This window comes from Neltuma alba, unplaced genomic scaffold (genome assembly GCF_004799145.2).
Source record: "Neltuma alba isolate B1F8T4 unplaced genomic scaffold, ASM479914v2 tig00000377_pilon, whole genome shotgun sequence".
Classification (NCBI taxonomy): Eukaryota; Viridiplantae; Streptophyta; class Magnoliopsida; order Fabales; family Fabaceae; genus Neltuma; species Neltuma alba.
This window is the reverse complement of record NW_021632026.1, coordinates 233,272-245,890: the sequence shown is the minus strand read 5'-3', so window position 1 is coordinate 245,890 and position 12,619 is coordinate 233,272. Positions and strand designations below refer to the sequence as shown.

The 12,619-nt window shown below is 34.2% G+C and overlaps 1 protein-coding gene across 1 annotated transcript; it reads left to right on the top strand.

Moving 5' to 3' along the window:
- The first annotated feature begins 4,168 nt into the window (after positions 1-4,168).
- Positions 4,169-6,709, top strand: LOC114729804 (disease resistance protein RPP2B-like). Its single transcript, XM_028916872.1, has 8 exons — positions 4,169-4,741; positions 4,856-5,025; positions 5,102-5,132; positions 5,264-5,329; positions 5,499-5,618; positions 5,755-5,832; positions 6,416-6,570; positions 6,670-6,709. The coding sequence occupies exons 1-8, from the start codon at positions 4,169-4,171 to the stop codon at positions 6,707-6,709; spliced, it is 1,233 nt and encodes a 410-aa protein (XP_028772705.1).
- Positions 6,710-12,619: the final 5,910 nt, after the last annotated feature.

The window sequence follows — 12,619 nt, the reverse complement described above, 5'->3', positions numbered from 1 at the left end:
TTCAAAATACATTTCTAGAGCCAGCCTCAATAATCACAAAAGCAAAATAAACACCATCCAAGCTTATATATATTAATATACATATATCCTCCTCTAAAAACCAGTGAACTCGACACCATTAATAACAGAAATCATCATCTAAACCAGCGACTATCACCCCTGCTTTCGGTCAACTAAAACAGAGCTTGGGGTTCGAAAACCATCACTTCACAAACCAACATCACATACGGCCTCATATACATATGTGTGTGTGTGTGTGCGCGCGCGCGCGTGAATAGTGTAATTTTTTTCCCCTTTAATTCCACCAGAACCTGAAGCCACCCACATCAGAAACAACAACAACTATTCAAATTTAACTTGCAGAGGAGATAAGCAACATGCAATACAATATACTCACTCCATGAACTTAACTCACTATCATCCTAAACCAGCGACTCAACCCACCCCCGTTTGAGCGTCACAACCAGTCGGTCGTCAACATGCAGAAATCATTGACAACATGCAAGCTGAAAAACATGCTCCATTATCATCGACAAGCATCATTCTTTCATCATCATCAACTTTCTGGTTTATTCCAACATTTCTCTCACATTACCAGATTTTCTTTCATCATCAACTCTTCAAAAACACAGCAAATGAAAGAATGAAAGATACGAGAGTGATAAGCGGACTCACCTTGTCCAGAATCACGGAGTGCATGTAAATAAACAACCTCCGATCACCACCTCCGGTACTGCTTCTCTTGTGCTCTCTCTCTCTCTCACCCTCCTTCTCTCTCTGTTTCGTGGGTGAGTAACCGGAAATGAGGGGAATGAATGAGTCTTCAGGTGTAGAAAAAAAGTGAGGCTGCACGTGTGGTATGTGTGGGAGTAAGGGAAATGGCCATCATCTCCTTCATCTCTTTACTTCCTTCCATTTCCATCCTTCCTCCCATTTTTCTGAAATATAAAATATATTCAGAAATTTTTTCACAATGTTCTGTTTGGATTTTCCTTCTCCATTATCTTCTTTGACCCATAAAATAATTTCTCTAAAAATTTTGGGTCAAAAATTAACTCAACTATTTTTCTTGAATTTTCCAAGAAGATAGTTCTTAATTTCAGAAATTAATCCTTAACCTATTTTAAGGATTTTATGCCTCAATTATCTTCTTTACTATCTTACATGATTATCCTAAAATTTTTAGATTAGATATAAGTCTCTAAGTATTTTCCATAATTTTCTGAGAAAATAAGCCATTTTTCTTTTGAAATTATCTATTAAAAGTATTTAAGTCATTTTTAGGAAAATAAATTTTCCAAAATATCTCTAAACCTGAAAAATCAATATTCCATAATTTTTTCCAATTTTATTTGGCTATTAAATAATTTTAATGAATTTCTCTTTTTTATTTATCTTAAATCATAAAATTCAGGGTGTTACAAAAACTTATGATTTGAAATTTTGAGAGAGCAAAATTAAAATCAGTCTAAATTTAAATGACTAAAGATTATATTAACACTGAATAAGTAAAAGAAAAGATATCCAAGAACTAATTATGAAAAGGGCATGCTTAGCTGGGTCTGCTATCTTTCAATTTTTTATCTACTTGAAAATTCAACAACTTTACTAAAGCAACGTACATAATGGTCAAAATAAAGAGGAAGAAATTAACAAACCTTTCAATTTTTAACAGTAATTCTTACAAAGGTGCGCGCACTTGCATAGAGCTCTAATTTTGTTGCTCTTTTACATTCGCTGATCTTCGAAAACTAAGTGAGCAATTGTGATTCGACCTCTATCCAGTTTTCCCACTAGAAAGGCAACCGATCATGAGATCGAGTGACAGAGGAGAGTTTCATTAGTACACCATCATCATCATCAAGGCCGATCCATGTTTATCTAAGTTTCAAAGGAGATAATGAAACCTGCAGAATCATAGATGGGCTATGGACTGCTCTTAAAAACTAACGATTTGAATACCTTTTGGCCCGTACTACAAAAATGCAAATACTTAAAAGTTATTTTTATTCATATATGACGATTATGAACCATCAAATATGTAGGTGTTATATATTCACATAGAAAATATATAATGATTATTAATCATTAAATATTTGTGCGAATACTTGACAGTTTTAACAATAGAACCGTCAAGTATTGTGACCCCATTAATCATCTTTTGATACTTAATATTTGACAGTTATTCTCAATAATTATCAAGTATTATTGACTTTTTTTTATAAAAAAAACGGGTGCTTTTCTAGTAGCATCCTGCATTATAAAAATAGAAAGCAGCAACAAATATAAATTCAACCACCAAACGAGAAACAAATTTACAGTATATTTTAAAAGAAACCAAGTCATACAATGTATTCTGAACCAAAATCAAAATTGGATAAGAGAAAGCAAAATCAGATTGGTCAAATATCCTAAGTCGAAAACAAAAATTGACCAATTACCAAAATTGACAAATTGTATGAAAAACTAGATCATATATTCAGAAGCGGAGGTAGTACTTTAGATTCTTTAGATTTGATCTTACAACGTTCTTATTGAGAGGTGCAAAGTGATGCTATCAGACGATATAATAAGGTTTCGGCAAAATAAAAATTATACGGCTATCAACAAAAATGAAAGTGTCAATAGATTTGAGTCAATTAATTTTTCAGGGCTCTTTAGATTCCCTATCAGAATGCTATTGAAAAATTAGTTGACACAACACTCTGCTTTGCTCCCACCAAAAAGTGCTATTTTTGGTCGGCTAACTTGAATTATTATTGTAGCCTCATTTCTTCTGCACAAATTTTCTTCAACGCGGTGATGAAGAGAAGAACGAAACAGGGGAATCACTTCAACTTCGCCTTCTGAAATCAATCGATCAGGGGACGTTGGTGGCAACTCGGTGGGGTTTATTATGCTCATTTACTATTCCATTTTCTTTTATCAGTTAGTAAAATAAACCGTCAAAATATGTGAGCAGCAAATTTTTTGTTTATCGTAGGTGGGGTGCAGAAGCCACGAACTTGCTAGAAATTAATTATTCTCTTCGTATCTATTTCATGCTGGAAAGTTCCAAGAAATCTCCACCTTAAAAGATCTTTAAAACTTCAGCTAGCTACAGCTTTTCACTGAGAAAGGCAGCTGATATTCAAGGCAGAAAGGTTATAGACACATGGAGAGTTTCATCGGTGGATCATCATTATCAAGGCCAATCCATATTTAAGTTTCAAACGAGATGATGAAACTTGCAAATTCATAGAGATGCTTTGGCTAGCCCTTGAAACTGACGATTTAAACACCTTTTGGGATGATAAGAAGCCTGAGCCAGCTGATTCCATCCTTCTTCCACATCACTTTCTCAAAGCAATTCGACAATTCAACATTTCCATCGTTGTCTTCTCCAAAAGCTATGCTTCTTCCATATGGTGCCTTAAGGAACTCTCTGAGATCGCTGCACGCATTCATGAACCCCGATATATGGTTTTCCCAATTTTCTATGATGTAGATCCATCTGAGGTACAAAACCAGAGTAATTCTTTCCAAAAAGCTTTCACTGAACATGAACAAAGGTTCACAGCAAATTTACGCTAGGCACACTAATGGAGGTCAGCAATGAAACAAGTGGCCATCTCTCTGGTTGTAATATACCATAAGAGTGAGTAAATTTAGTCATGGTTTTTCCTCAATTAATTTAGTCATTGAATAAGTGATTAGTTGTAATTGATTGGTACTTTTGTTTCTGTTCTTGCTTCAGCCCATGTGCACAAGCTGTTGATGACATCGTTAGAGAGGTCAAGAAAAGGGTACGTCAATTAGCGTATATTGATGCAGACCTAGTAGGAATGAAATCTCAAGTGAGAGAAGCAGAACAGCTTCTTGATCTGGGTTCAAATGATGGGGTTCGATTTGTGCGCATTTGTGGTATGGGCGGAGTAGGGAAGACAACTCTTGTTAGAGTTCTTTAAGATAGATCTCTCACCATTTTGATGCTTCTTATTTCATACTGAAAGCAATTGAATTTTATAAGACCATAGAGCTAAGACATCTAAAGAGAACTCTTATAGTTCTTGATTTTGTTAATCAATTTTATGTTCTACAATTAGTGCTCAATGTAATAATTAGGCATAACTGGTTAGGTGGAAGGAGTAGAATCATCATAATAACTAGAGATGAAGGATTGCTTAAAATGTTTGAGAAGCATGATATTTACAGGGTTAAGCTGTTGACCAGGAACGAAGCTCTTCGGTTATTTTGTAGTAAAACTTTCAAATCTGATTTCCCAATGAGAGGTTATGAAGAGCACACAAATAGAGTACTCCGATATGCTAATGGCCATCCATTGGCAATCGTCATGATGAGCTCATTTTTATTTAATAGAAGAGCCTCAGATTGGAGTAATGCGTTGGTTCAATTCAAAATACTAGATAACCCTCTGTTAAAGAAAGTACTTAAAGGGAGTTTTGATGATCTGGATGATGACCATGCAGCTGCCTTTTTAGATATTGCATGTTTTTTCACAGGGAAGGAGATTAAATCTGTTGAAGGAGTTTTAAAGTCTAGCGATTTGCTCAAGGATGATGGAATTCAACTTTTAGTTGAAAAGTCACTCATCACTATCATGGATCAAAAAATACAAATGCACGGTTTATTACAAGAAATGGGAAAAGAAATTGTTCGTCATGATTTTCCTTTTGAGCCAAAAGAGTGGAGTAGATTATGGGATTTTGATGATGTACATGATGTCATGCAAAATGAGACTGTAAGATTTTTATAACATCTTTTTGTTTATTGGTTGAAACATTAATATATAATGTCCTAAAATTGAACTATTCCCACTTTGCAACATCTTTAATCTAACTGTGCTTCTTTTCAGCCATTTCCTAATGTCGAAGCAATTGTCTTGGATTTAGAGGATTCACGAGGGAGAACATTAAGGGTTGAAGCTTTATCATCCATGGGGAATCTTAGACTCCTTATATTTCGTAATGTGAAATTTTCTGGAGTGCTAAAGGATCTTTCAAGCAATCTCCGATATATTTCATGGCACCATTATTCATTTAATTTTATTACCATCAAGTTTTGTACCAACAAATCTTAGAGAATTGATTTTGCCATGCAGCTCCAATACAAGCTTGTGGGATGAAGAAGAGGTACGTAATAATTGCATCACATGTAAATGGAAGCGACGCTTTTATAAGCAATCATCAAAATGTTTATTTCAACTAATATATATAATTAATTTCTATATTTAATGTAACCTTCAGTCTTACATTGTTTTCAGGAACCACCCTCACTCTCTAAACTATGGGATGTGGTGCGCAAAGCAGAGTGGGCATCTTCTGCACGAGTAATATGCGTGTGTGTGAAAATAATATATAAATAAACACACACACATTAAGAAATTCTATATTTTTCTTTTTATTCACGCGTGTGTGTGTGTGTGTGTGTGTGTGTGTGTGTTTGTGTATAAAGTTTTGTATGAAACAATTCAACCTTCCTTCCTTCTTTGTTTCCAGGGATCACCCTCACTCTCGAAGTTACGTGATATGCTGCTGGAAGCAGAAAAGGATATTCCTCGTTATGGCCCCTCTCCTCTTATTGAGGAGGTTGGGGAACTCTGCGTGCGTCCTGTTTGGGTATGTGAGTAATCCCTCCGATGGAGAGGGTTTTTTTTTTTTTTTTTTTGGGGGGCGGGGGAGTGTATATGTTAAGTATTTGTCTGTAAATCTTTTATGAAAAATTATTTATCCTTCCTTCTTACATCGTTTTCAGGCTGTTAGGGAATCAACTCCCGCACCCTCAACAGTATGGCGCATGGCATGCCAAGTCGAAAGGGAATTGACTTCACAGGTAAATGAAAACGACGCGTTTACAAACAATAATCAAAATACTTATATCAATTAATGTATGTGATTCTTATTTAATACTCCTCTGGTTCTTAATATTGGAGCTAATTATTGAGTTGATATTGATCCTATATATAAGACCTATTTCACATGTTTATTTTTATTTTTTTTAAATTAACCCTATTGATATTTTTTCAACAATAATTAAGTAGGAGAGAGAAGGAAAAAATTAAGAAAGATACTAAAAATATATCATATTAACTAACTTAAGAAACATCCCTATTCTACTCAAATTAGTTAATTAGATCTTATATTAAGGACCGGAAGAGTATATAAGTATATATTAAACATTCAAAACTTTGTTGCTAATTTCATGGCTAATTTACTTTTTTTTTTGGTAGTGTTTTGGTGCATAAGAAAAACTCTAACCTCTCTTCTTATGTCGTTTTCAGCAATATTTATCCACTAGGGTACCATTATTATGGGATATCCTCTATGGGAGACTACAGTAGGTAATGTCAATTGTGCTATGCACGCTCCTCTAATGTACAAATCTTGCATAGTTAATTGTGTTTATGTCCATACAGGAATTCCCTTGCTTGAGAAACATGAATCTTCGTGGCTCCAAAAATTTAACCAAGATGCCATTTTTCAAAGCATTCCGAGGTCTTGAGAGGCTAGATCTTGAAGGATGCGTTCAATTATCACAACTTCAACCATCTATTGCTTATTCAAGGATCAAGTACTTAAATTTGAGAAATTGCACTAATATTGTTGGTATTCCCAATAGATTATTTTCGCTACCCTCTCTAGAATTCCTAAATTTGGCTTGTTGCTCCAGGATTGCCACTTGGCTGAACTTTTCAACGACCAATTTCTAGGATGAGACAGAAGCTGTATATGTAAACAAATGTCTATTCAAGTATTCGGCATTCATAAATGCTGTATCACTTATTAATTCTTTTTGTCTTTCATTTTCATACATGCCTTCTTCCTTTTCCTTTCTCATGCATCTCTCTTCGCATTTGTTTCTATATTAATACTCTATTAGCGTGTTTGGATTGGGGGAAAATTTTGGAAAATAGATTTTTTTTCAACCCATATTTCCTTAGACCATGGTTTTAAGTTAATGAATCACGTTTTTATTTCTTTTCTTTTCGGTGTGAAATGTGCCATCATGTGAGTAATTATTGTCGTTATTCCTTTGATGATTCTACACGGAACAAGTTGACAATAAGAGAGAATAAAAAATTCACACACACACACACTTAAAATACCAAGAAGGATATTAACATGGTTATTAATTTAAGGCCGAGCCAGCTGAAGGGAAGCCTAAAAGAAGCACGCATTGGAGGATGAACTTGCTCAGAAAGAGGCGTTTTTATTTATTTATCTACTTAACATAGAATAACTCTTACCCACTTGCATAGAATCTATAATTCAGAGAAGGGAAAAAAAAAAAAAAAAACCCTTCTTCGTATCTCTTTCAGGGCAAGTTCCCGGAAACTTCCACCTTATCAATCCTTTCGCTGAGGCATTAAGAGCTCTTGGAAAGCTAAGTGAGCAATTGTGACTCCACTCTATCCAGCGGCTTTCCCATTGAGAGAGACAGCTGATCATGAAAGTGATAGAGGAGGGTTTCATTAGTGGACCATCATCATCATCAAGGCCAATTCATGTGTATCTAAGTTTTAAAGGAGATGATGAAACTTGCAAATTCACAGGTATGCTTTAAGGCTGCTCTTGAAACTGACAATTTGAATACCTTTTGGGATGATAGAAACTTGAGCCAGGCGATTCCATCATTCTACCACACCACTTTTTTAAAGCAATTTGACAATCCAACATTTCCATCATTGTCTTCTCCAAAAGCTACGCTTCTTCTATATGGTGCCTTGAGGAACTCTCAAAGATTGTTGCACGCATTCATGAACCTCGATATACTATTTTCCAAATTTTCTATGATATAGATCCATCTGAGGTTCAAAACCGGAGTAACTCTTTTGGAAAAGCTTTTGCTGAACATTAAAAAAAAGGTTCATAGTAAAAAATTTTAAAAATATTTTTATTCTTTATTTAATTGATGATATTGTTTCTCATTCATCTTTTATCAAACCTTCATGCTTGCCTAAACTTTTCTTTTATACTTTAGGTGGAAGTGGGAACTTTCAAAATTTGTGAGACTTTTTATAATTGGTGGCTACTTTCATGATTTTATCAGACTTTGATTGTTTGTGACTCTAAGTGAGGTTGTGTGATTGAATATGATTGATATTATGTGATGTTATTTCATATTTGATTCGCCATTTGGTATGCAAAATTTATTGATAGCTTCATAAGGTTACATATACAAAATAGCTATGTTGAAAAAATTACAAGAAAAGAAAAAGAAAAATAAATGAGTTACCCCGTAACCCGATCAACCCAAACAGGCTCCCCTGTAACCCATTTAATACGGGCTAAAATGGGCTACTACCGGGTTACAGGTTAGCCCATACTCATTTATCTATCTTCTTTGAGAGATGTCATCATCTGATTTTATTCTGTGTATTCTTTCTCATTGTAAATAGAAATGTACAGTGCTCAGGTATCCTTGTGCTGGATTTATTATCTTATTACAGTGTAAAGCTCATCTTTGTAATTAATACAATTAATAAACAGGCATATATATGATTTAAGAAGTTGCAATAATGAAGTACAATCTTCAATCTTACCGTTGAGACTAGGATGATATAAAAAAAAAAATCAGAGATAATGGATAAAAAGACAATCATATTATATTATTCCCAAATTTACCAAATACACTAGACGTTCAATGTCAAGATTCATGGCTTGAGCTTTATGCATATTTGACCTCACAAATACAAATCAAGTAAACAAGACAACAACAAACAAACTCATCACAACATTTTTGTTGGTAAAACGATCTGAAGAAAGTACAACAATTTTTCTAGGAATGGACTAAACCAAATGCTAAGCAGTTTCGCTTGTACCAAGCTCTTCATAGGAGAAAACTTCAAGCAATATGCAAGTTTAGAGCAGCCAGCAAGATTTAAGACTTGCAACGAGTCCACAGAAAACAAGGCATTAGGGATACTAACAAGATTGATGCAATTTCTCAAGTTCAAGAATTTGAGCTTTGAAAGTTTAGCAATAGATGGATCAAGTCGCAACAATCCAGTGCACCCTTCAAGCTCTAGCCTCTCAAGATTCGGAACCCCACAAAAATCTGGTGTCTTTGTCGAAGTTTTGGAATCACATAGATTCATTTTTCTCAACTTAGGGAGCATCTGTGAATGAGAAAATATACAAGAGTGTATATATAATTATCTATAGTACTTGAGTGATAAAAAACGACACTTGAGATATATAACACCCGGTAAAAGGCACCTATATTAGTTTAGGGATTTGATTGAATAACACCTAATATTTAAAATATTTGTTAATAACTAAAAAAGGACATCAATTAACATACCATTTTGCCCTTCCATACTTCTGTCATGTTGCTTTCAGTCATAATCAATTGAACAAGTGTATGAGATTGAAAAATTGATGGTAAACAAGTGAAAGGATACTGATGCCATGAAATATATCGCAACTGGCTTGAAAGATTATTGAGGGTTCCAAAGAATTTCACATTACGAAATATGCGCAATCTAAGGTTGATCATATCTGATAAAGCATCAACCCTCAATGTAGCCATTTTTGGCTCTTCCAAACCCAAGGCTATAGCTTCAACATTTCTTATCACCCAAGAATATATATAAATGCATTCATATGCACGAAATAATGAAATGTTAGATTATTACTTTAACTTTACGTATAGTAACACTGCGCTAAAAAGGGGTATCGAAACTTACCGTGTTTCTTTCTTTGTCCATAACTTGTTTGATGTCACTAAAAAGGTACAATCGACATCGTAGTTCTGGCTGATTTGGACATTCTTGTTGATTAATTTCTCGTCCCATTGCTTGCAACATGCCATGCATTTGTATCCTTTGACTTGCAATTGTGATAAGTGATTTTTGAATAAGAAGTTTGATTCTTATTTCAACACAGAAGCAACAATCGTGTAAAATTTCCTTCACACAATTAATATCTTTCCCTACAAAAAAACATGCGATGTCCAAAAACATTTCCCTACTTGTGTGATCAAGTTCATCAAAACTTCTTCTAAGCACCATTATGATCTCTTAGGGAGAAATGATTTCTTCTCTATTCAGGAAGCTTCTCCATTCTGCAATGCTTTTTCCAAAAAAGGATGAACCCACTACCTCAATTGCTAATGGAAGGCCTTTAGCATATTCCAATATCCTATATATCATATCTTTGAAATCGCTGACAGGATATCCCCTTGGAAAAGCTTTAGAACCCTCATCCTTTGACAAAAATTTAGGTCTATAAATGCTATCAACCTCAGAATGTTGAAGGACTTGTTCATCTCTAGTTGTTATAATGATTCTACTCCCCCCGCCGAAACAAATAGATTTTTCAACTGAGTTCAACTCTTTTAGATGTTGTACAAGATCGACACCATCAAGGACTATGAGAAACTTGTGCTTTCTTAACATTTTGCATGCTAAGAATTCTTTGTCTAGAAAATCCCTCACCTCTGAATTTCTGCCCTCAAATGTCTGAGAAGAAGTTCTTTGAAGTTAATTGCCCTTAATTTGTCACTTTGGGGTTACTCCAAAAATTAACCGAATTAATGCAATATAGTGCACAATCCGGATCGTATTCACTTTGAGGAGCTGAAAATAAAATTGAATCCTAGTAAATAAATACAAATAACCTAAACTATAAAAAGGATTTTTTTGATTTTGAAAAATTGCTAACTAAATGCCTTGAATTAAATTGAAATTAAAATACTTTTTTTTTTTGTTATTTTCTTTTATATAAAAGATGATTGAAATAATTGAAGATGAAAGAAATGAAAATGAGACACACAAATAACACTGATGATAATCAATCCTCCAATTCAACAATGCAGGCATTCATCACTCTAAAAGATGTGGGAGTTAAAACAATGAATTAAGAATTATAATTAAACTTTTAATCCAACAACCGAACCACCTCGAATTGCCTCAAAATATTTTCCCAAAAATTCAAATTACTAACTGCAACCAGAATAGTAAAATGAAATTAAGGATACTAAAAACCAATGCTCAATTAAATTCTTAAATCCACAACAATAGACTTAAAGCTAGCAAGAGACAATATGATCCAAGATTCCAAGCCACCTTAGAAAATCACAATATATTAACTCTAAAATCAATACAAATGTCATAACCACAATATCATAATTGAAATCAAAGCTATAAACAGCCCAATGTCAAATGCTAAACAATAATCCAGACACAATAATCCCCAAATATAATCAGATTAAGCAATACAATTATCCTAACAATCAGAAAAACTATCCTAAAACCTAGGAATTGTTAAACAATTATTAAGTAAGAAATTAAAGCAACTAAAATTCCCCTTTGATAATCCAAGCTCCTGCCATTATTTTTGAATTAGAGAATTATGAATTAGCCACGGTTTGCCATCAAATTCACTGCCACTAGCGCTCTATTACGGTTTGCCATGGAAGAAGACGGTGATGAAGTCGTCAGACCGAGAAGAAGAAGACGCTGATATACTCAAGCTAAATCCTTCACCCTGTTCGCACAGCCGGCACTGGTTCCGCCTCTCTATTTCGTCTCCAGCCGCCCAGCTCTGTCTCCGCCGAGCTCCTCAGCTCGCTGGTTGCGCCGAGAAGGGAAGAAGATGAAGACGATGGTGATGAAGGGAGGTTCCCCCTCTACCGTCGCTCACTCCTCTGGTGCCGTCGGCCAGCTCCCTCTTCTGCTCGTGTGTTGCTCTGTTTTTTTTTTCCTCAGCCGCCATCCAAAACTTACTCCGCCTCTCCCTTCCAGCTGATGATAATAATGGATATTAGGGGTGGAGCAAAACGCAGCGTTTTGCTCCCCCCCTTTTATTATATTTTTTTTCTTTTTTTTCTTTTTTTTATTATTTTATTATTTTAATTTTTTTTTATTTTCAAAATCTTCCAAAAACCTGCAAGCAAAAATTTAAAGATAAGGTAGTATTAATTGTCCTCAAAAATCAATTAGTCACAATTAAATCAAAATATGACAATTTTGCCCCTATAAAATAATAATTCAAAATAAAATAAAATAAATCAATTAAGGCAAAAAGGGACCAATTAAGTTAACAAAACTCATATAAAAGATACCAAAATATATAAAAATAATTGAGTTTGTCATTCTTGCAGAGACAAGTCGCCTTGCTTCAATCGCCCACTTACGCTGGGAAGGAAACAAAAGGCATCAAAATAGTGAAAGATCTTAAGATATAAAACTGTAACAATAGTGGACTTCCCTAATCCTCCCATGCCACAAATGCCTACAACTCGAGCTACATCATCTGTACTCCAATCCAATATCTTTTCTACCTCTTCCACTTGAGATTGGAAACAAATCTGAAAAAGTCATAAAATGTTTGATCTATTTTTGACTTGACTTGTTTAACAATTTTTTTGAATAACTTGTGAACCTGACCTGAAAAGGAGAAAATGAGACAGCAATCAATCAAACTTGTTTAATGTCCTTTTTAAGGAATGAGGGGTAAGATATCCTCTGCTATTATTGGGGATAAATCTAGAATTTACATATAATTTTCTAACAAAAGTCTTTTCATCATAAAAGTAGGATTCAAGATAACAATAAACTTGAATGATTTTTAAAGACTTAATGATTAAAAATGAATAGATATATAAATTGTATATT